Source organism: Eulemur rufifrons, chromosome 7, assembly GCF_041146395.1.
Source record: "Eulemur rufifrons isolate Redbay chromosome 7, OSU_ERuf_1, whole genome shotgun sequence".
In the NCBI taxonomy this organism is placed as follows: Eukaryota; Metazoa; Chordata; class Mammalia; order Primates; family Lemuridae; genus Eulemur; species Eulemur rufifrons.
In genome coordinates, this window is record NC_090989.1 from 278,692,755 (window position 1) to 278,717,965 (window position 25,211).

General features: G+C 43.1%; 1 protein-coding gene across 4 annotated transcripts in view; it reads left to right on the forward strand.

Annotated features, from left to right (window-relative positions):
- The window catches only part of GARNL3 (GTPase activating Rap/RanGAP domain like 3), a 134,667-nt gene that overhangs the window by 64,903 nt on the left and 44,553 nt on the right, over nt 1-25,211 (forward strand). For all 4 annotated transcript variants that reach the window (XR_011233936.1, XM_069474681.1, XM_069474683.1 and 1 more), the window contains 8 exons: nt 3,511-3,575; nt 6,202-6,265; nt 9,851-9,877; nt 16,289-16,364; nt 17,020-17,118; nt 18,455-18,558; nt 22,784-22,892; nt 25,117-25,162. Coding sequence is in view for 3 of the 4 variants with exons in the window: in XM_069474681.1 (XP_069330782.1) it covers nt 3,511-3,575; nt 6,202-6,265; nt 9,851-9,877; nt 16,289-16,364; nt 17,020-17,118; nt 18,455-18,558; nt 22,784-22,892; nt 25,117-25,162 (590 nt within the window). In the remaining variant the exon portion in view is untranslated. The remainder of the gene's footprint in view (nt 1-3,510; nt 3,576-6,201; nt 6,266-9,850; nt 9,878-16,288; nt 16,365-17,019; nt 17,119-18,454; nt 18,559-22,783; nt 22,893-25,116; nt 25,163-25,211) is intronic.

The window sequence follows — 25,211 nt, forward strand, 5'->3', positions numbered from 1 at the left end:
GTTCTGGCTTTTTTTTTTTTTCCCCACTTATTTATTCTATGTTTGCTAATTACAGCATTCTGGTCTCTTCTGGTTAAAATATTCTCTTTGGGATGAATCTGTCTCTTTTGGGCAAATCATCAGTCTTTCTGATTTCTTGGCTCTCCTCCCGTTCCTCTTGTAGCTGGTATTTGGGGACCTGGGAGAGGGCTTATGAGACTTCCTGGTGGCAGAAGGACACAGAGGACCTTGGATCCACATGGGCCTTCTGAATTCTTTCTGTCTTCTGGGTTCTGTTGTGGGGTGCCTTACCTGGTCTCTGAACTAGCAACCACTGAGGTATAACTGGTCCCTGTGGCTCTTTTGGATCATGGGAAAGCACCTGCCCCTGAAACCCATGGTCCCAGCCATTAGCCTCTTGTGAGTCACTCTTTGGCTGGATCCCAGGTCTCTGCTAGCTCTGAACCTCTTAGAAGCTTTACATTCCCTCCCAGGGCTCACTCCCTGCAAGCCATGGGCAGATGTGAGGAGGTGGGACTCCCCTGCTTAGGCCCACATCTGTGATCTTTCTGGTCATCAATGCTTATAGCTGCTGACTTACCACCGCTCACTGTGTTCAGACAGGTGCTACACGGACTTAAGGTTCCTGTGAAAGGCCATGCCTGGGAAGTGGGGCTCTGATATAGATGTTCTTAGGTGCTTCCAGGTCTTACCTTGGTATATTTGCAGCACCCCCACCCCTTCAAGTCCTGTCCTCGGCATGGAGGAATCCAAGGCCCTGGCGTCTACCCCTCAACCTTCCTGTCCCCATATTCCTTCCCTCCTACCTACCTTCCTTCCTACCTTCCTTCCTTCCTTCCAGCAAGGCAGGAAGGGTAGGTGTCCCACTTCTTCCACCTTTCTGGAATGGGTTTTCTTAATGTCACAGCTTCTTCCTTCAGATAGATAGTAGCAGTCACCCACCTCCTCACCTGAGATGGCTGCCAGGTACCAGGGGAGACAGCAGGACAAATGCAGGGGGAAATTTTGGCTTATTTTAATTTCCAAAGATATTGTCTGTACACATTACAGATTGTGATAAGCACTCTGAAGAAACAAAGAGGATGACAGAGAGTGATGCAGGAGACCTGCTTAATGAGATAGTTCAGGGAAAGCTCCCCGTGGATGCACCCTGCAAGTAGAGACCTGAAGGATGAAGGGAGCCGGCCACTGCGGAGTCAGAGAAGGGGAAGCCGGAGTGTTCCGGACAGAGGGAGCAGCAAGCACAAGATAGGCAAGGGGTGCCCTGTGGGCTGTTCTCATCTGGTATTAGAGAAGCCAAGGGGCAGGGATTTGAGCCCCAGGACCACTGTGACAGTAACATGGGGCCAGGGTGCCAGCACCTTCATGCAGAACCTCTTATCTAGGCCCCAAATGACATGTCTAGAGCAGCGAACAGATTTGCTTCCAGTTGCAGATAGAAGAACTGAAGGGAGGGAGGAACTGAGAAATCAATGCGGAACATTGGCATAAAGGACTGGTTATTAAGCCACTCTTGGCCCAAAACCAGTGCTAGAGGTGTGCAACTCAGCCCTCTCCCACCCCACCACATGCTCACGTTCTGTTAGGTTGTAAAGCAGTTAGAAGACTAGCTAAACACATGCATATGCTCTGTACATATGCAAGACTGTATAGAGTGATATGCCTACCATACGCAGCCTTGCATATCTCTGCAGTATTCTTCCAAACACAAAAGGCTCACAGAAAGAAAGTATGAAAAATGATTCATACTTATTGTAAAAATGCTATCCAGACAATACAACAAGAGAAAAGAATCCAACTACTCAGAGATAATCACTGCAACAGAATTCTAAACATCTGTCTGTGTATACACATGCACACACACGTGCACTGTTACATGTGCGGGGCAATGCTCACCATGTTCTCCTGCGTCCTCACAGCGCTCACTCAGTGTGCACTTAACTCTGCCTATGCACTGATGGTCCCCAGAACCATCCTACTCGAATATCGACTCTGGAAAGCTACCCAAGGGAGGAGATGGGGAGGAAGAGCTTTACTTACCCGTTAGTGGTGAAGAGAAACACAAACCCATAATTCCTGGGTTTTGGCACCCACATAGGCAGTTCATGAAGACGTTACTATCCCCAGAAAAGGTCCAGAGCACACCCACATGCCACACATTTCCCCAGGCTGCCCTTGGCTTCTCTTTAAAACTGCCTTTGGTGTGTGGGGTGAGAAGAAAAGGTAGACAAGGTAGGAACTGAGCGAGAGGGGCAGTTCAAGACCCTCTCCTAGGCAGGCCGGTGTCCCGCCTGGGGGATGCAGCATGAGGTAGGCTGGGGCCAGTAAAAAAGCAAGGCCCCAGAGGAACTTGGCTCTCAGCAGGTGGGATCTGTGGAATTTGGAAATGTATATTTCTATCATAATATTCCTCTATATTTATAAAAATGTTTAAACCTTTGTAATATAAACTACAAAAAGAAAAGCTCAGTCTCATTTCCTTAGCTCATAGAGAATCTATAGACAGGCTCTGTCTAGCACAACTTCTGATGCTCAGCTGCAAAGACATCCTCCTCCCTGGCCTGGAGCGGGTGAGAGTATCAAGTCTGCAGGGGTGTGCGTAAGAAAGTTGGGTTTATGAAAAGAAATTGCGGTCTTGAAGAAATTGAGGAAGTCCGCTTCCATGCCATTGTTCCGGGCTTGGACAGATGAATTGACAGGTGTGTCCTGAAAACAAGACAAAAGTCTTATTTATTCTTTGCCCATTTTCTGCAAGAAATGTCCTTACCTTCCTCTAGCTGTTCGTAGGCCAATTTTATCATTAGTCAAAGTTAGGAAGAAAGTTTTAAATATGTGCTATGGGATAATCCCTTTTGCTAACCGTGTAGCGTGAATCCTTTGTGGATTATAAATCTGTATCATGTCTTCTTAGATGATTAGGAAGAGAACAGCACCCGTCTGTTCTGGGCAGTTGGACGTGGGGCTGAATCATTCAGGCGATTCTTTATTCATTCCTTTTTCAGCCAGCGAGTATTTATTGAGTACTTTCTATGAGTTAGTCACAGTGGGTACTCGTTTAGAGACTTTCAGTAAGAGAATACAGGCAAATATAAAAGTATACATTGTTAACACCTCTCTGAAGGATTTAAGTGATTTCTAGTTCAAAAGTCTTTGACTTGGAGACATTGTATTTGGGTTCCATTGAACATGTAGAGACTGTTTTCTTCTTATGATCTTTGAGGCTTATCTGATTCTTGACTCAGAAAACAAATCCCCTCTCATCTGGTGGAGGAGGTGCATCTGCTCTCCACAGTGCCTAAGACACTGAGAACCTGTGTGTTGAAGAGTCGTGCTTGAATCACACGTGTTGGGTGGGAGATAGTGTGGACTGTGTTTATTCATATACCTTCCCCTTGAGGAAAAATGAGGAAGACTGGAGTCTGGACATGGCTTCTTTTAAATGGCCGGGGAGACGCTTTCAGAGACAAAGCTGCTGAGCGTCTCACTGATTTGGTGTTTTGACTTTTCCAGGGTACTCAGAAAATATGCCTTCCCTACAGTCCCACAAAAACGCTTTCTGTGAAGTCCATCTTAAGGTGAGTACTAATGACAGAAACCCCACACCAGGATCGGGAGCCTTTTACAAATTGTTCTTTCCTGTGGTCATTCTCATGTTAGCTTTCCATTTTCTTGAGCCTTGACTGTGTGCCCGACGCTTTGCTAAGCACTTGACATGCATTACCTTGTGTAATCGTCACAGCAACCGAAAGGCAGGTGCCATGGCCGTCCCCATTTTATAAATGAGGAAACGGAGGTTCTGAGAGGGAAGGCCAAGATCTCACAGCCAGTGTGTGGCGCAACCGAGGTCCAAGTCCTGCTTCTTTTTTCTTGCATGCACTCAGATACTTTGGTTTTATAAAGAAAATCAAGAAATGTTCTTCCTTTCCTATTTCTCCTTTGAAATAGAAACCCAGATGTCAGCAAAGCCTTCTCTGAGAAGAATGTGCTTATTCTTTGCCAAACAGAGAGTTAAATGAATGGAACATCTGGCTGCTCCCTGCTCAGCTGCCTCTCCTGCCCCCACCTTCCCACCTCCCTCTCATCTGTCTCCCATGCTTGGGCAGCAGCCTCCCCTGGGGAATGCCACCACTGGGATCCAGGCTGTTGCTTTGTCACCAGCTAAGACGTTACATCATAGGAACAGGAACTTCTGCATGTCAGGCAGTGTACTAAATGCTTTACAATCATCCTCTGAGTAAATCTTTAAGCCAGCTCCACACATGGATATATTATTATCTCCATGCCACTTATCAGGAATCGGAGTCTCAGAGAGGGGAAGGGATCTGACGGAGATCTCACAGCTGGTAAACCGCAGGACTGGGATTTAAACCTACATCCATGTGACTCCAGCGCTTGGACATTAACCATTAATGCCACACTGGGCCGGGCGCGGTGGCTCACGCCTGTAATCCTAGCACTCTGGGAGGCCGAGGTGAGCGGATCGTTTGAGCTCAGGAGTTCGAGACCAGCCTGAGCAAGAGCGAGACCCCATCTCTACTAAAAAAAATAGAAAGAAATTATATGGACAGCTAAAAATATATATAGAAAAAATTAGCCGGGCCTGGTGGCGCATGCCTGTAGTCCCAGCTACTCGGGAGGCTGAGGCAGGAGGATCGCTTGAGCTCAGGAGTTTGAGGTTGCTGTGAGCTAGGCTGACGCCACGGCACTCACTCTAGCCTGGGCAACAGAGTGAGACTCTGTCTCAAAAAAAAAAAAAAAAAAATGCCACACTGTGTGAAGGACAAATCCTGGCAATTTCCTCTTTATTTGTCTACAACTAGGTTGTGGTAGGAGAGAAGTTTTCAGTATCCCCAGGTAATATATGAGAGCTACCACGCATCCTTACCAAAATGGCTCTTAGAGTGAAAAACTTGACTCTATCAGTTGGGGATGGCATCTGGCTGATTAAAAGACATCAAGATTAGAAGTAAAACATTTTATATCCCATTTTCAAGCTTAGTTTGGTCTCCAAATTGCAGACCTTCATCCTCTCTGCTCTAAGCCTTCTGATTTTTCCCTTGAGCAGTTCTGTAGCCTGAGTTAAGAAGGTATCCACTAAAAGGTCAGTATTTTTGCTGAGCACAGAAATATCTTACTTCTTCTAAGGAGCTATAAATTTTAACTTGCTTGGAGAGTAAGAGTCCGAATTATGCTGGCTTAAGATTTCTGCGAATCTTTTTTTTCCCTTAAAACAAGTTATTCCAGCTCTTTTCTTCTTTCTGTTTAAAAACTAAGCATTTCATTTAGTTATAATTTAGTTACTTGGCTTTTCAGTACACCACTTATAGCCAGAGCAAGGTACACACAGCAAGATCTTAAAGGTGTGGAAGAGTTGCTGCCAATAGAAGGAAAGATTTTATCTTCTTCCATTACAAGAATGAACTTGAAGTCTTAAAAGGAAATTAAAATACAAATACTATGGAATCAGTTGAGCCCGGGTTCAAGTCCTGGCTCTGCTCTTTCCTGGCTCTGTTATCCTGTTCTTCACCTTCTGACCTTCAATTTCCTTATCTTATTTGGGGATAAAATAGTACTTGCTTCACAGGGACTAAATGAGATAATACATGGAAAGCATTTACCGGGATGCCTGGAGTATTGTGAGTACTCTATAAATTATCTATTGCTATTTTTACCTTTCACTTGTAAATATTTGGAATCCCAACTGAAAGGGGACCTTGGAGATCATTTAGTTCAACCTCTTTGCTTTACCTCCAGAGGCACTTGTGTTCAAGGGAATTAACATTACCTGTCCAAAGTAAAACATAATAAAATAATCTTGTTAGGGATGGTCTTGCCTATGTAGCAAAGACATGTCAGTTAATCTTAATTACATTTCATCATTTTTCTAGTAAATAAAAATAATCTGGAAGAGTAATCAAGGTTGCCTGAAACAGATGTCCCTGAGTCCTCCCTCCCTCTCTACTGCGTGAGTGTCACCAGGGGACAGTTATCTAAGTAAAGTACAGTGTGGTGTTTGGTTACTTCCATGTATTCATCCAGTTATCACTCATTTGTTGGTTTGTATCTTAGTACCAGGACCTTCAGGGAATCCAGCAATGATTTTCTAGAAGATGTTATTCAGCTTCTCCGAAGAACTGAGACTTGCTCCCCATTATCCATGTTTCCACCACACTGAAGCTCATTCTGTCTATTCTATTTCAGTGCCATGAATCTGGAAAAATTTGAGAAAGGTCCCAGGGAGATTTTTCATCCTGAAATACAAAAGGTAACGGAAAATTTTATCCTTCATAATTGTACAAAAGCCATCGCAATATTAGGATGGAACTGACAGGTCGTCAGTGATTCTTAGTCTTGGATACAGACAAGAATCATCTATGTGGCTTTGAAAAAAATCGTCATGAGTGAGCCTCACACCTGAGATTCTGATTTGGTGGGTCTAGGATACAGCCTGGGAATCTGTTTTTCAAAAGTGATTCTAAGTGATTCTGATGATAGCCACTTCTGAGAACTGCTGAGCGTCCTCAATCCATGAACTCAGTAGGATGTACATTCAGAAAGATCTTGTTGGCTAAGTGATGTAGAAGTATGTGAAATGTGAAAGAGACTTTTTAAAATTAATAAAATACAAAATGTGGTTATTGAGCTCTTATGCATGTAGAACCCAATGCAAGGTGCCATTGAGAATAAGAGGTATCTTAGGACTTCCTGAAAACAGTCTGCCTTGGGAGAAAAAGAAATAATCTAGGTAATGGTTCATCAGAAAAATGTCAACCATACTTTTGTCTTGTAGTTGTAACCAATTTAGCTTTGAAACTTATAAACACAGCCATGGCTAGTAGTGTGCCAGTCACACGTCAAAGCTGAGATTCAAGGAGTTCGATACCCCAGGGCTGGGTGACAAGGGAAGAGACTGGGAGACTGGTTGGAATTCTATCCAGGAGGCAGCAAGGAACCAGTAGACTTTAGGACAGAGGAGCACCATGCTGCAATTTGTTTTTGCAAAAAATTACTTAGTGTGAAGAGGATTGATCGGAACATGATCAATCTTTGCTTGCATACCTTTAAAATATAATTAGCTTTTAAAATAAGGTTATTGGTTCTCAGCTTACCCAAAATCTACAAGAGTTGTGAATTCCCACATCTTTTGTTTTAATTTTTAAAATGGTATCCAGCCTCAGCCCCAAACAGAACTCAGGCAAAAATGGAGGGGTGTTAGGTTAAATTTTAAACCATGCTGTGTTTAAAGGTGATTCTTCATAGCAAATTTAAAAACAAATTAGAATCATAAATATGTCAGTACAGTATGCCTTTATTACTTTGCTTATACAAGTTATCATTCTTAATCCTTTCCTTCTTTGAGCCTTCATATGACCACCCCCCTCCCCACCAACCCTGCTCCAGATCCTGAGCCCCAAAACCCGTGGAGCTGACTCTGTGGCACTTCTTACTTCATCTTGCTGCCAAGCAAATTCCCTTAGCAGAGCTCCTCCCTGCTCAGTCATCCCTACCTGCTTTCTCTCTTCCACAGAATAAAAGAGGACAAGAAAAAAAGATACAGCAGCATTCTGCCTACTTATATCATAACTCTGTGCCTGTTTTTACCAAACAAAAGATACTTTCATGCTTTCCCTATATCTGTGTTGTGACTTTTTCCCCCTCAACAAGGAACCACTCCTGACCTTTTCCCTCATCCTCTGTGTGTATGAGTGTATATGTGTGTAAGACTCTGGAGTCATAGTATTACAGCTGCCATCGGGTTTCTGTAGATTTCCATTAGGAACCCCTGAGCAACAGGCTTTAGATAGAAAGGAAAGTGTTCTTTAAAATCACAGGATCCAAAGAGTAAACAGAAAGTAAACCAATTGCATTATACAGAAGACGTCTTTTGACACACAGGGAATATGGCTGATGCTATTTTAGAATGTTATTCGTCTGTTTCTAGCTGCTATACGGTAGTAAAATTTTTCTTGACCAAAATCTTTCAAGAAACAATGTGTGATTAAGCTAGCTTTAAATGGATAGAGAAACCTGAGTGTCTGTGTGTTTCTTCCTACTTCAGTCCGTCGACTTTATTTCCAGATAGTTGTAATATAATGTGACTTTCCTAAATGACCAGGTATTTATAAAAATTTGTAGACTTAAATTTGTTTTTTTTAAAGTATTTCCAGGTTTTAAAAAAGTGTATGTAAAATTACTCTCTCCCAAATCCCATATATATGGGGGGAAAAATCAGTGTCAGTCTCAAATTAATGATTAGAATCATGCATACATCAAAAACAATGCCAGTAGGACTGTATTAAGAAATACCATTACTAGCCCAAATTACACTTTATGGACTAAATTTACAAACTGGGAAATAGCAAAAAGAGGACTGAGCTGATACTTACAAATTCAAGAACAAAAATATTTTAAAAACCTGAATCATGTTAAGTGGGACATTGGCAAGCCAGGGCAAATTGCACGACCACCTGCTTCTGAACAGATGTAATTCAAAATAAGGAAACTGCAAAATAAATGCAAACTGACAGTCAGTGCCATCTCTCTTGACCCTGGAGCTGAGTGTTGAGACACTAGCCCCTGAGCTCAGCCAGGACTCCCAGTGCCAGGCTCTGGTCTCTGCAGCCTAGCCCATTGAGGAGCAGCCTGTTACTGGCCAGGGACTGGTTGCAAAACGTCCCAGCCCTAGCGCTCGCTGGGTTAGCTGGGAAGCTGACAGGTATGAGCTTTCCCTTGTCATGTTCCCTGCAGTTAGCATGGAAGGAGCACTGTGCTGAGTGTTAGAACTGGGTGGGAGCTTCAGAGCTTGCTTACAGGGACCTCAGCTGAGGGGGCACCCCCCAACCTTGGACTCCTCACCTGCCATTCAAGAACTATTAAACCACACCACAGGGGGCTAAGATCAAAAGAAACTCTGGAGAGGATTGTGTGTTCAAATGTAAGGGCACATGCAAATATGAAGCCCCAATATAAAAATGTAGAACACAATTTTATTTTTTCTCAGAATTCAGAAGTAATAAAGATGGCTGAGTTCTGAATGAAAGAGGCTTCCCATTAAATAAAAAAGATATTTGTGTGCCTCACACAGTTCTTTCAGAATTGCCAGGTCTCCATTTGACACAACTCTGCCCCAGAGAGTGCTGGGCAAGAAGGAGGGGGAGGGTCCCCACCCTGACCCTTGTCCCCTGTCCCCTCGCGTTCTCCCCATGGCAGCTGTGGCTCACCTGGTCAGCCCTTGCCCACATCTGCTCATGTGCAGTTTCCCCATCAGAGCCTTTGGCTTTGGTGTCAGCATATCAACAACCAGAGTTTTTAAGAAGTTCTGGGAATATGGGGTTTCTATGTAATTAACAGAGTGAGAATGAGAAAGAAAGTAATTTAAGGTTGATTAAATCTCCATTGTGTACCAGGCCTTCCGTGCACACCTGTTCCTTTACTCTTCACGTGACCTCCACAAGGGTTAAGACAGAAGTTATCCTGGACCATGGACAAGGAAGCAGAGACTCAAACAGGTTAAATGACTTATGACCAACACAGTTAAGAATGTGACTGAGCAAGGACTCAAGGCCAGGATTGTTTAGGTTCACTGTTCCATGCTGCTCTTACAACAGGGTCTCATGAAGGAGCTGAGTTAGGTCAGGCAAATGGCAGGGAAAGAAAATCCAAGACTCTTGGCTCTCACCTGTGGTCATAGTTGGTTTTTTTCTTCTCCAAAAGTAAGTTCCTATAACCAACTCTTTAAATTATTTTCAAAATGTCATTGTGAATAAACTGATGGTTGGCTTTCACAGAAAGTCAAAATGAAACAATCACCATTATGCGTAGACATAACTTTTACAACTTTGTTTGACAGGACTTGCTGGTTCTTGAAGAACAAGAGGTGAGTGATCTCATGGAGATATTTGCTCCTGCTGTGCTCTGCCTCCGTGTTTGTAAATATACTTCCCGCTTCACTGAGAACACAGCCTTTTCTTTCAGTCAAACCTCTACATGAATCTGTTGTCACTCAAAGACTTTACTGACATGTCTTTTCAAGGTATATTTCAGAATTTTCTATGCAGCTAGCTATAAAGATATAAAAACAATGAAACTACTTACATCTGCTTGGGAACATTCAAATGTTAACCTTGTGATCAGGGTGAGTAATGAGGTTTTAATTTTCATTAAAGTAGGGTGTTTATGCTTTATTAGGATTCTCTCATTAATATGCAAAATGCCATATTTATTTGCATGTTCCTATTCCCTGTTGCCGCATTTTAAAAAAATATATTGGGTTTTCTAAGTATATAACTAATATGAGGATATATCTAAAATATTATCAATAGGCAAGTGACTAAATAATGGTTTATATATTATATCTGTCAGTAAATGGCAATATCATTTGTCCTGTTGTGCAGGCCAAACTTGGAAAAATCCTAATGCTTCTCTTTCTTTGATACCCCATATCTAATCCATCAGCACATCCTGGTGACACTTCATAAAATGTCCCTGATTCAAACACATCTCAGTGCTTACACCACAACCACTCGGTGTGATGATGCCACCCCTGCCGTCTCTTACCTGGACTCTACAGTCTCCTAAGTCTCTTCCTGGCTTACATGCCCACCCTCTGTTCTGGTTTTCAGATAACATCCAAATGGTCCTTTTAAAACATGTCGAATCAGGTTGTCTCCCTACTCAAACTCTAAAGTCTTCCTGTCCCACCAAAGGAAAGCCCCAAATCCTTACTCTGGCCTGCCAGGGCCTGCAGGAAGTGGCCCCTGCTTCCTCTCCCATCTTTGGCTCCACACTGACCATACTGACTTCCTTATTCTTCTACCTCCTCAGAAAGAGCCTATTGTTCCCACCACCGGGGTGCTTGTCCCCCAGATGTCCTCAAGGGTTGTACCCTCACTGAATCAAGACCTCTACTCAAAGAGGACTTCCCTGACCACCCTATCAAGAACATCACACCCAGCCTCTCACCCACAGCCCCTTTACTCTGCTTCGGTTTTCTTCTTAACTCTGTATTTTCATTTGTTTATTATCCGTCTCCCCTGTGAGATTATAAGCACCATGAGAGCAGGGACTTACTCACTTTTGTTCTCTGCTGCATTCCCAGATCCTAGAATATTGCAAATAGAAGGTACAGAGTAAATATTTGGTGGTTGAACAAGTGCATGATTGAATGAATTATGAAGTACTATGATGTCATTTAAAAAATGAGGTAGACTGCTAAGGTCTGAATATTTGCGTCCCCCCAAATTCATATGTTGAAACCTGACTAGGAATATGGTGGTATTAGGAGGTGGGGCCTTGGGAAGTGATTAGGTCATGAGAGAGGAGCACTCAAGAATGGGATTAGTGCCCCAATAACAGAGGCCAAGGGAGCATATTTGCTCCCTCTGCCATGTGAGTACGGAAGGTACCATCCGTGAACCAGGAATAAGGCCCTCACCAGACACTGTTCTGCCAGTGCCTTGATCTTGGACTTCCATAGTCTTCAGAACTGTGAGAAATAAAATTCCTGTTGTTTACAAGCTACCTAGTTTATGGTATTTTGTTATAATAGCCTGAACAAACCAAGACATAGACCTTTATTTACTGGCATGGAAAGATTTCTACAACATAGTATTTGCTGAAAAAAGCAAATCAGTGGGCATTATTTACAGTATAATCCAAGTTATGTTTTTATAAACAAATATTTGTACGTCTATTCATTCATTGATTCAATAAATATTTATTGAGCTCCTACTGTGTATGTACCATGTGATGATGAGGCATTGGAGATGTATCAGTGAGCAAGCAAGGTCCTTTCTTTGTGGAATTTATAGTCTTGTTAATGAGCCCGCAAAGGGGGTTTTTAATTACTGAGACAATGAAGACTGTCTAGGAGGAAAGAAAGTTTATTGTGGAGGACATCAACTGGCAGGTGGGATCAGGGGTTTTTCTAGAGGTAAAATGAATAATGCATGAAGTGAGTGAACATCGTTACATGATTGGGGTAGAGTTCAGGCACGCAAGCACAGTGAGAAATCATACTGGCACATACATCATGTGATAAAAAAAATGGTGGCTAAACCCCTCCCATGGCAGAGATCTTAGTGGTATAATGAGCTAGGAGTAGTATTTGTCATCCTGTCTGTCCTGTGGCCATGCAGGTTGTAGGGAGTGTAGGTTGCTTAGTGGGTCCTGGAGCAAGATTTGCTGTGGAATGCCACTTCTCTTGACTTTTTTGAACAATCAAGAGGTGTAAGACTTGCAAGGAGATTCTGCTGTTTCTGAAAAACAATTCAAAAGAGAATGGCCCAGTGAAACAGAAAGTTACTAAGTTCTGTTCAGTAAATCTTACTGGTCTGGGAACTTGAAACATAAGAGAACTACAGGCCGGGCATGGTGGCTCACACCTGTAATCCTAGCACTCTGGGAGGCCGAAGGCGGTTTATTTGAGCTCAGGAGTTCGAGACCAGCCTGAGCAAGAGCGAGACCCCGTCTCTACTAAAAATAGAAAGGAATTATATGGACAGCTAAGAATATATATAGAAAAATTAGCCGGGCATGGTGGTGCATGCCTGTAGTCCCAGCTACTCAGGAGGCTGAGGCAGGAGGATCACTTGAGCCCAGGAGTCTGAGGTTGCTGTGAGCTAGGCTGATGCCATGGCACTCTAGCCCAGGCAACAGAGTGAGACTCTGTCTCAAAAAAAAAAAAAAAAAAGAGAACTACAGAAAGGCGTTTTCGTTCTTGGAGCTGGTTACAGTCTGGTGGGGTAAGGCAAGCCAAATAAGTAAACAAACACATGTAGCACGGTAATAACTGTAGCCCCAAGATCTGTGAAGAAAGTAACACACAGTAGTGCGATGTGGGGTGAGGAGTGGGTTTTTCACATTGAACAGAGATGCTCTCTCTGAGGGAGTGACATTTCAGCTGATTCTTACACATGTAGATGTAAATGCAAAGAAGGGGCCTAAAAGGATGTACCCCAAATTGTTGACAGCAGTTACTTTTGCACAGAACAGCAGAACTATAGGTTGGAATGTGGCAGAGGGTGGGCAAAGGGAAAGACGCCTATGTTTTTAAGGGGTCTCACTATGTTGCCCAGGCTGGCCTTGCACTCCTGGGCTCAAGCGATCTTCCTGCCTCAGCCTTCTGAGTAGCTGGGAGTACAGGTGTGTGTCATGACACCTGGCTACATTTTTATCTATATATCGTCTGTGTTGGATTCGTGTTGCAGGAGAATTCGTTGACTCTGTGTGTAATTTGTAAAAGGCAAACAGTAAAAATAATCCACATTTCTGACAAACATTTGAAAAATACATACATGTACAAAAGGTAAAAGGAAAATATCACCTGCAATCACAGAGATAACTACATTTTCGTATATATGTATGTTATGTTTTATATAAAATTAGGATTATACTATATATAGTCTTTATGTCTCAAAATTACTATTGTCATTAATTCACAGATATTTGTTGAACAACCACTGAGTGCATGCACGTGCCTGTTGTAACAAATAAACAATACAGAAATTTATTTATGGGAAATGTGCACACCTCCCCCCACTTCCACCCCCTAAAGGAACCCCAGTTAGCTGTTTGTTTGTATTCTCCTGTCTTTTTTTGAAACTCCCAAGTTTTGAAAAATAAGTTACTGATCTCTTTACTTCTAAATTTTACTTCTTTACTAAGGAGATATTTGCTTGAAGCAACAAGAGTCACTTGTTATGACAGTTTAAGGAGGTATCCTCCAGTCTCCATCCTCCAGAGCTGCCTTGTGGCCAAAGCATTTCTGCTTATTCCTGCGGCTTCCCAGCTAGAGTACATTGGGAGCATTTATTCCAATTCCAGCTTATTCTGGTGATAAACTATCAGCTGCAAAGATGGGCCAGGAAACAGTTAATAAACAATACCGTGATGCTCCCAAAAGGTTAGCTATTTGGTAAAGTGATGTCGGAGTCCTGAAACCCATGTTTTATTTGTCTGCTGCATAGAGAGACACCCCCATGAGAGAACATGGCATCCCAAGCTATAATATGCATGGAGAGGAGAGAGATGTGTCAGGAACATGTGGAACTCTAGAAATACAGAGGCATCAACTAAACAAGAGTAACAGGGAACCAGGGTGTCTAGTTTTAAATAAGCCATCATTTCTCAGTTCCACAAGATTCTTCTGGAATGGGACTTTGGTTTTGAATCATACTTCACTTTTCTCAGAAGAAATATAATTCCTAACATACTAGTGATTCCCAATAATGTGATTGCACATTGGTTTGTAATTATACTGAGTTTTGTCTTGTAAAATTTAGAACTTAAAAAATTTAAATTCCATGCAAGTAGGAATGACAAATGTGACCTTATCTGTATGTTGAGTGTGTAGCAGGACTTAAGTTCTGAGAAAACCAGTGCTTACACATTCCCTGCAGCAGTCACCTCCCTCCAGGGGCCCAGATGTGGCCTTGGGACCTTGAGAGCTCCCTTGTGTCCCTCAAGATCCAGTGCTGCAAGTAGCAGCCAACCTTACAGAGCACTAAGGGTGTCTTGTTGAATGGCTGGTTAAAATACAATCTGTTGTGGTCTGATTGCCCCAGATCAAACTATCCCCTCCTAAAATATGAAATAATGCACTGTAATAAGCAATACTTTGATTTCTAGAGATAGGTGAAAAACTCTCTGTAAGTCATGGGCATTATTTGGGAAGTGCTAGAAACTAAATTCCCTAAATGAGGCTTGTAAGTAAGTTCAAGTACTTAACCAGGCCTTGTAACACCATTCTTTCTGGAATCTCCACCTGAAGCAGGAAAGGTCCTTATAATTTATCATTTAAACTGGGACCCTTTTGAGAGTAATTATTATTAATAACATCAGGACAATAGACAAAACAGATGTAAACCAAGGCTGTCTTAGCAAACCTGGATACATATACTTCCTACTATAAGTGACCCCCTATTATAAGTGACCTTGAAGATCCTACACCGTTGGATGCACAGGTACCTGAAAGATTCCCATTCTGCAACCCTCCATGCCTTACAGACCTTGCAATTCTTCAGTGTAATCCTAATAACTTGTGTTGAAGACTAAACAAGGCCTTGCAACACCAATCTTTCTGGAGTCTCCACCTGAAGCAAGAGGGGTCCTCAGCAAGGGTACTGGTAGCATAGTGTTCAGAGCAGCCCCATAAAAGCTTCTAAAAGCTCCTAAAAGCTCAGGCCAGTCATCTGGTGGCAGTAGGCCCCACCTCCGCTTGTAGCTCTAAGTTTCACTCAATTCAATACCGTCCAGGGAAGACAATGCCATGATGGTGGAAAGAATGCTTGATCCCAGGTTCCCGCTCCAGTCCTGGCGTTCACTTAGCTCCAGCTGTGGGCAAGTCTCTTTCCTTCCCTTTGTTCCTTGTCTACTCCTTAACTGACCACCAAGAAAGCCCCCATCTCAGGGTGGGTCAGACAACCTTGCAGAGGTTGATTCTCTTCCAACATCAGGGTTTTTTATTATGAAATACTTCAGTTATACAGAAAAGTATAGAGAATAATATAATAAAGATCTATAAACCCACTACCCAGTTTAAGAAAAAAAGAAAACATTAAAAATACAGTTGAGACCCTGTTTGCCACTCCCTGACCCCATTCCTCTGTCTTGCTCCCTTCCCTACAGAAGTTGCTAGTTGTCATTTCCACGGGATCAGATTTGAATTCAGTTTTGAGTTGAGGATGGTAGATTGTACATTTGTACCAGCTACTGCTTGCTTGGCTTGTGTTTTTCTCCCCCTTTGGCACATCTGTTTTGTGACTTCTTCAGATTAAATATCTTTAGGGATTGGGGAAAATGAGCTTTTAGGGTAAATTGCCAACCATTTCCATTTCTGTTTCTAAAAGAGTGCACAAGATACCAGCCTGAGATTGTTATGTTAGGCTTTGAATTACAACGAATTCTCCTTTGCTGACGGGGACTTGAACTATTGCTGGCGGGTTGATTAGAAGATGGTGCCAGGCCTGTGAGTTACTGTGGCCATTTGCTTGGAGCTCTGTTTTTTGCCATAGAATGGAACTGACATCCTGCAGAGGCCATTAGTAATTAAATTGCTAATGAATTAACTCATATAAAGCATATAGTCTCGCCTGTAAGCTATAAAAACCTGTAACAATAAAGGAAGGATTGTTGTTAACGTTGGTCAAAATCAGGATGGACAGGAGAAAGGAAACCCCCAAGTGTCCATTCTGGTGACTGAGGTTGTCCCAAGTAATGAACAGTACATCTCAGAACTATGCTTTGATGATAAAAATTAATTTTTAACACCTTTTGTTCTTATTGTAAGGGCTCTGTGAATTTCAAGTTTGGGGTTCTTTTTGCCAAAGACGGGCAGCTCACTGATGATGAGATGTTCAGCAATGGTGAGTGGTCTCCTCCCCTTTCTGCTGACAGAGGCCCTGTCCTGCCTTGTTGCACTTTTGATAATCAAAACTGAACTTGTCTGCTGAGTTGGAGTAATGCAAGGAGACCGTTTTACAAAATTTCGGGGTAAATTTTGTAAGGCAGTTGTTGCATATGTTTGGCATATATTTATTAATCACCTAGTTTATCCCAGTCACTGCTCCATACATTGCAGAGATGGAAAATGAGATGGAGAGATGGAGAATTTGGTTCTGCATTGTCCCAAGAACAGTAGAAGATTTTTCTGTGTTTTTTATGGTTAGGAGAATTATATGCTGGTGTCATCTTCCTGATATTTAGCACTTTTCTTGTTAAATACCTCTTTATTATTAATGGTAGCAATAATAATATTTTCATTTTGCAATACCAAACACTTGTGCCCCCAGTCTGCTAGTGGCGAGATTAATTCATCTGGTTCTGTAGTTTTCCTTCTCTGGACTCCTGGCAATCGCGGAACTTCCTCATGGTCCCCAAGAAGGAAATGTGACTTCTCCATGCCGTTTATCATGCACACACAGCAGAGCCTAGTTAGTTTTCAAGTGACTCCAGGGAATAGTTAGAAAAGGAGGATCTGTTGATACCCATGCTTTCTTCATACTTTACCTCTTCCTGCAGAAATCGGAAGTGACGCTTTTCAAAAATTTTTAAATCTCCTGGGGGACACAATCACTCTAAAGGGCTGGACAGGCTACCGTGGCGGTCTGGACACCAAAAGTAAGCTTGTCTCTTGATGTCTTCTGTTGTAATTTGTATAACTTTTGTTAGTAGGTCTGGTCTGTATTTGAACTTATACCTGAGATGGGGGAGGGGATGGACAAGAGACGGTTGGAAGGAGCTGAACTTCACACTCATCTGACATGGGGTCATGGGCACATTCGGTGCCTCTGTGGAGCTCTGCAAGACTAAATCAGCCCACACAGCACAGGTGGAGTCATGGTCTTTCCATAGATACCGTGCAGTACCATCTGTGAGCCGGGGCTGTGCTGGCCCTGGGTTTATAGCAGCCCATAACCAACATGGGTCCCTGCCTTTCTAGGAGCCTGGAGTCCAGGGGTAGCACAGACTTTGAACAGATGATTGTCAAATAGTTTAGCACCAAGCACTGAACTAAGAGGGAAAAGTCTAGAGTGCCATCATGGCAGTTTGCCTAATCTGGGGGATTAGGGAAGGCTTCTCTGGGAGAGTGACATCTGACACCAGAGAGAGGGATCAGTAGGAGTAATCAGAGTGTCTTGAGGGGGAAGAGAATTCCAAGCAGAGAGAACATCTGTTAAGTCCCTGAGGCAGGAAAGAACACAATGTGTTCTGGAAACTAAGAGAATGCTTTTATGGCTAGAGGGAGCAGAGAGGCCAAGAATGATGCAGTGTGGCCTGGAAAGGAGGAGAGGGTGTGACTCTGCAGGGAGTTTGAGATCATATTAATAACTTTGGATTTTATTCTCCATTCAATTGGATGTTAGTAAGGGGTTTGAAGTAGGGGAGGGTGAGATCAGATCTGCACCTTTGGGCAGAAGGTGTGTGGAGAATGGCCCAGAGGGGAGGCAGAGGAGAAGCCAGCTGAGAGGCTATTGCAACAGCCCAAACCAGAGATGGGATCACCTTGTGGGAGAGGCTACAGGTAAGGGGTTGTGGGGGAAGGGTGGACACACTCAGGAGCCATTTCCACAGCAGGCTCCCTCAGCTCACTGAAAGTGGGGTGAAGAGGAGAGAAGACTGTATGTCATCCTTTGTTAATTTCATCCTGTATGCCGACAGCAACTGGCAGGCAAGGAATTGTAACATACTATCCTCTTTAAGCCAGACTTCTCCTGACCTCCTCTGTTCGGAGGCGAGGTGTGAATCAGACAGCACACTAGCTTAGAGAGAGGAGGGAGGTCTCTGGAGCCTCGCATCAAGTGGAGAGTTGATGCTTCCATGTGGGTGGATAATCCAGAATGATCTTTGAGAATGTACTGTGTGCTGTATTTCCCTGGCCTGCAAATAAAAGCTGTTTCTTTATTCTTTCTTCATAATTCTTTATGTTCACTAAATGCATATTTGTGTTTTACAGATGACACCACAGGGATACATTCAGTTTATACTGTATACCAAGGACACGAGATCATGTTTCATGTTTCCACCATGTTGCCATATTCCAAAGAGAACAAGCAGCAGGTATGTGTGAACACAGCTCTCTGAGAACACACAAACCATTTTGTAGCGACGTGAATGCGGAGAGGGCACCATTATGATTCTATAGAATTAGAGGCCATGTATGTTAACATATGAGCTGAACTTCAGCTACCAACTTAGGGATGCTTTTGACAGTCTGTGTATTTGCCCTTTCAACAGGCCTTAGGAAGAACTGTTCTCACTGATTCTGTCACCATAAAAGATCAGAGATAATAGTGTGCATATGTGTTTGTGTGTGAACATGTATGTGTTAGTATGTGTGTGAGTGTGGGTTTATAGACCCTTGAGAGACTGTTTTGTATGTTACCTTTTTTCTGACTTCTCTCAGTATGCCTGTGTCTTGTCAGAAGGAGACTGTCGAGGACATAGAGTAAGTGGATCTTGAGTCATGATTGATAAGTGCTGTTTTCAGATTAATGCAGGAGGTTAGCACTGAGTGTCTGCATGGGCCGTGCCAGGTCGGAAAAAGCATCTACCCAGGACACTCCTTAGCCACCCCAGAGGCTGGCCATTTTCAGGAGAAAATTTTCCAATTTATTGGAATTAGACATAACAAAGACAAATGCTGCCAACTTCTGAGGGATTTGGGGGAGTGCCATTTAACTTTTCTAGATTCTTATCCCCTTTTTACACATTGAAGTCATCTGTGTGAATAGATATTATTAATATGATGGACAGTTGTTTAGCAAAGATTTGTGAGAAATATGGACCTACAAGAGAATATGTGATGGAGCTAAAAGCTTTTTTCTGAGCACTTAAAATTTTCAGTCCAGTAAGGAAAAGACACAAAGCAAATCAGTGGGCTAGAATGTAATGTCACCAGTGTGGGCTATGAAAGTGCTTTGGGGACACGATGGTGAAGGATAGAAATGGCTAGTTGTTTTTGATGGTTTGGGTATGGAATACGGAGCTGATGGGTTGACTCGTGGGCATTGCAGACCCGTGGAGGTCTTAAGCTTGTTCTGGTTTTGAAAGGATAAACTCTGACAAAGTCATGTTGAAGCAGGAAGTGCCCAGGAAGACTGCTTAAGTAGCTGAAAATGACTATCTGCAAGGCACTTTCCTTCATGTGGTTGAGATACCAATATTATTGCTACTAGACACCTTGTAGCATCTTGGGATCATGTGGAGAAGACAGACAAAGCTGGTCTTCCCAATCATCATGAAGTGTATTGACCTCTTACATTTCAACAATAACACCAGAAAACTTCCACTGAAATATTTTACAATCCTCCCCCAAGCTCGAACCTTTTCATCCCTGTACATTCACCAAGATTGCCCATGTCCTGTGACAGATAGGGGCATTATCCAGAGAGGCAGGAGAAACAGATGTGCCAGTTCAACCTTTGCCCAAATCCAAAGTCTTTTTCATCGGAAGGATTATTACTGACCTCCTTTCTTGGTGGAAGCTGCTAGCATGTCAAGAAGTGACGGCATTGACCAGGAGTGCTAAAGCATTCCCAGATGGACCCTAGTGCGCTCCACATCTTGGCCAGCTCCATGCATAGTGTGGGTCCTCCACTCACCCAGCATCAACAGATATGAAAAAAGTCAAAATTGTGAAACTTGTAGGAAGAGACAAAGAAATGCAGAATGAAAGCAATCCATCTCAGTGCCTAAAGGAGAGCAGAGAAGGACTGCTAACCATGAACTTCTCTCTGTCCCTGTCCTGGGTTCATGGGGGCCTAAAGTAACAGCCAAAAAGTTAGAGGCAGCCTGGATCATAGAATCCTGGTGGCTTTTTGGCCTCCTCACATCTAGAACACTAGTGGAACAGTCTAAGCCATATCCTGAATATGATTTAAAGAAGCAGGCTTCCACAAAGATTTTGTGAGTTCTGTAACTTCGTCCATCTCTCCCCTCCTACCTCCATCACCGTACCAACCCACAATGGAGACAAAGGGAGGGGTGTTGATGTTTGCCTCTCTGGGGCCTCATCTTCTTCCTGATACCTCGTGAAGTCCAGCACCACCACCATCTTCTAGTCTCCAAGCAGTCCAGACCCTGACACAGCACTTAGTACCGTGTGAAGGCACAGGCTTTCAAATCCGAGCCACGTGAGCAATCTCTGTGATCCTGGGCACGGGTGTGCATTGCCATGGCCTGGGGCTCGATTCTTGGTCCTCATCCTTTTCCACATTCATTCACTCCCTGGATGATCTCATCTAATCTTGTGACTTTAAACAGCTTTTCTGTACCATTAACCCTCAAATTTACATTTCCAGCTGGACCTCTCGCTAAAACTCGCTAGAACAATGTGCAGCCTCCTTCTCGACCCCTCCTCTGGGCAAGACGCCGCAAACCTCATCTGTCCAAAACTGCACTCTCAGCTCTCTGTCTCTTCTTCAATCTTTTTTATCTTAGTTGATGCTTTTCCAGTTCTTTCTGTTTCTGGGGCAAAATGGCCATGGAATCCCTCTTGGCTTCTCTTATTTTGTCTTATCCCATATTTAGTTTGTCAGGAAATCCTCTGGCTCTCCCTTCAAAATACATCTAAAGTCTGACCACTTCTCATACTTCTCTGAGCCACCATCATTTCTCAAACAGATTACTGGAGTAGCTTCCTATCTGGCCTCCCTGCTTTGACAATCACATATTGTTTAACAATGGGAATGCATCTTAGAAATTCATCGTTAGGTGATTTTGTTGTTGTGCAGCCATCATAGAGTATATTTACACACACTTAGATGGCAGGGCTTCCAACACACCTGGGCTATGTGGGCTGCCAACTTGTACAGCGTGTTACTGTACTGAATACTGTCGGCAGTTGTAACCACAATGGTAAGAATTTGTGTGTCTAAACCTATCTCAACATAGAATAGGCACAGTAAAAATATGGTAGTATAATCCTACTGGACTGCCATCCTATATGCCATCTGTCATTGACTGAAACGTTCTGCGGTGCATGACTGTACAAACATGTCTCTTGACAGCCTGTTTCTCAGTCCAGCAGCCAGAATGATCCTTCCAATGCAAGTCAGATCCTGTCACTTCTCTCAACCCCTCCTGTGGCTCCCGCTCCACTCAGGATAAAAGCTAGAATCTTTCCAATAGCCGTGGAGGGTCCTGTCACTTCTCTTCTCTCACTGCCCACCTCTTCTTATTCATTCCATTCTAGCCACATTGGCTTCCTCTCCTGTTGCTCAGAGTTACTGGATACTGTCCCCCTCATGGCCTTTGCTCTGCCCTTCCTGCCACCTAAAACCCTCCGATCCACTGGTGTGCAGGTGACTTGCCCACCTTCTCCAGAGCCACTCACATGTGAACTCTGAAACTGGCCCTGGTGACCATTTAAACACTGGGGACCATCGAGTTGTTCTCCTTCACCTCCTTCTGATGCAATTATTTCTTATGCTTGTTCACTCTGCTCAATGTGTGATTTTGTGCCCCTGCCAGGGTGTAAGTGAGGGTGGGGATTTTTGTCTGCTTTGTTCTTGGCATGCAGTAGTAGGAGCTCAATAATTATTTTTTTTAAATACATAAAAGCTTATTGAGATATAACTCACATACCATATATATTTACCATCTTAAAGTATACAATTCAGTGGGGTTTAGTAATTTTACAAGGTTCTCAAACTATCGCCACAGTCAATTTTAGAGCATTCTCATTACCCCGGAGAGAAACCCTGCTCCCTTTAGCTGCCACTTCTCCCTCCCCTCTGGTGACCACTAATCTACTTTCTGTCTCTGAACATTTCATATAAATGAAATCATATAATATATGGTCTTTTGTAACTGGCTTCTTGAAATTAGCATGTTTTCAAGGTTCATCCATGTTGTAGCATGAGTCAGTGTTTCATTCTTTTAAGTGCTGAATAATTTTCCATTGCATTTATAGAAATATACATGTTTGCACCTCATCCCCCGGGAATCCTGACATGTGCCTCTTTTTAGGGAGCCTTGAAATGGCGGCCTAAGAAGTAATGAGCGAAGGTGCACACAATCAGAGCAGGCAGACGGGGAGAGAATGGAGGCAAGGAGGCTAGGTAGGAGGTTTCTGTAGACAGGTAGACAAGAGGAAATGTGGACCTGAGTTAGAAGAGCAGGGGAGGTGGGCTAGAGCGCCTGGGGACAATAAATCAAAGATGTCTGAAGTTTGGGGCTCTGTGATGGTGGCTGTGGTTTGTCATGTTGTGGTATGTTTTTTCACTCTGAACATGCCATATTTGGGAGTATTTCTCAGTGATGTCATTTATGCTCACTGCAGGTGGAAAGGAAGCGCCATATTGGAAACGATATCGTCACCATCGTGTTCCAGGAAGGAGAGGAATCTTCTCCTGCCTTTAAGCCTTCCATGATCCGCTCCCATTTTACACGTATCCGGGGCTGTTGTCAGTGCTCCAGGGTAGCAAGCTATTGGTCGGCCTCACTGGACCTCAAATGACCCTCAAACCAAATGTTATAACTGACTTGTTTTGCATTGCTAGATTTGTAGACCCACTTTTTTGGATTTTTTTTCTGAGCATTGTATTTTTCCGTTTTCTTCTCTCCATCCATTGCAGTAGCAGATGGATGAATTCTCAGAGAATTCTCGACTCCTGAAATACGTTCCCTTTCCTCAGATAGTTTATGAAATGAGGGTTACTTACTGCCATCCATCAGTAATAGATGATTTAGAAGAATTATAGGTAGTGAATCCTCTGAGAATTTTGCTTTAGGTATAAGAACTTACAAGTTAAGATAAAAGACCAGAATGATTTTCTTGTTGATTTTAAGCCCTGCTAAAATTAAATAACTACTGTATTATCATCTCTTGAAATTTAAGAAGTGATTGAATTAATAGTATTTCTTACCTGCTTCCTCTAAACCCTGTTCAGCTCATATCGCTGGAACAGTCCAGGGCTGAAGTTCCCTGAAGTACCTGAGCCCAGCTCTGCCAGAGAGGCGTGGGGAATGAGCTTGGCCAGCCCAGCAGACACTCAGTCATGGCTCTGGTACTCTGGGTTATGGGCCATGACAATGAAACCCAAAGGTGGTGGCTCTGCAGGTTGTACATCATAAGTAAAAGGCAACAAATGGGCATTTTCAGAATAAATTCTGGCCTAGTTATTCATGTTCCCTGGAGACATCAGTAAACATGTTTGGAGACAGGACCAGACAGTAGTATTGCATCTAGATACCTGGATTTGTTCCTTATAACCTAACAATATAACATGGAAATGAAAAGTTGAAAATTCCAAATTTCTTCCATGAGGTTAGAGAAGAAAATGATATGCACCTACACGTTCATTATGATTTTCTTCGTTCTCATCCCTGCCTAGTAAGTAATAACTTCCCCTGTTCACTGGGATTTAGGACTAACATTTCCCTCTTCTGGAGCTAGTTCTTCTTGGATAACAGAAAACTTCTCCAAGTACAGAGCAGGAGGGGAACTGAGGTGACTTTTTCAGTGACTGAGAGGTAGTCATTATTTTTTAGAACTTTCCTGAGTTATAAGTTTTAGATTTGGGGCTTGGTATCTTTGTTTCTAAAAAGGGACAAGCAAGTAGTTAATGCAGATTCACTCCACTGAGCCTAGATCTGGAAGCACAAGGGTGTTGATGGCCTTGTAGCCTGAGCTAAGGAAAGCTGGGGTGGGAGATGGTGGGTGGAGGTGGGGGGCAGGGAGGAAAAAGAGTGGGAGAAAGAAAACACTAGATAAAGGTAATTGTGCTATTTTAGGCTGGGTGAGCCCCAGCACAAGCAAAGTTGATTCTGCTCAGACCAGCTGCATTGGCTTGTTTTGTTTTGTCTACCAAAGCCAGGAGGAAAGTGAGGGAAGGTGCACAGTGGAAATATTTAAATTGCTCTTCTTTTCAAAAACGCGTGAGATGAAATGTATGACTGGTTTCATATTGGGATCGTGTTTGTATTTCCAGGCAAGGGAATCGCTCTTTTACTTTGTTGGCTGCTTCCTTGTTTAATAGCTATATTTATATTGCTTTTCTGACAGATTTAGCCCCTTCCCCAAAGGATGAGTACATGGACTTTGAATGTAGTCGTGGTGCCCTTGCACGGGTCTTCCTGGGCTGTGTCTTGTAAAGAAGTCAAGGTTCTGGCCTGGTGCGGTGGCTCACACCTGTAATCCTAGCACTCTGGGAGGCCAAGGCGGGAGGGTCGCTCGAGGTCAGGAGTTCGAGACCAGCCTGAGCAAGAGTGAGACCCCATCTCTACTAAAAAAATAGAAAGAAATTATCTGGACAACTAAAAATATATAGAAAACATTAGCTGGGCATGGTGGTGTATGCCTGTAGTCCTAGCTATTTGGGAGACTGAGGCAGAAGGATTGCTTGAGCCCAGGAGTTTGAGGGTGCTGTGAGCTAGGCTGACACCACAGCACTCTAGCCAGGGCAACAGAGTGAAACTTTGTCTCCAAAAAAAATAAATAAATAAAAAATAAAAAAAAAAAGAAGTCAAGGTTCTGTCCAAGCTAAGAGTGCTAGGTGCCCTGACCACAAAAAGTGCTGGTTGAGAATGATTCTGCCCGAGGGGTTTTCAAAGCACAAGTTGTTAGTTGTGAGCATCAGTGTTGTTGATTAATTTCCTTAATCCTCACCACAGATATTTTTGCCTTAGTGAGGTACGACCAACAAAATGACAATTACAGGTAGGTAATGACTTCGTCTCACTTGCTTGTTCTACTTTTCCTGTTGACT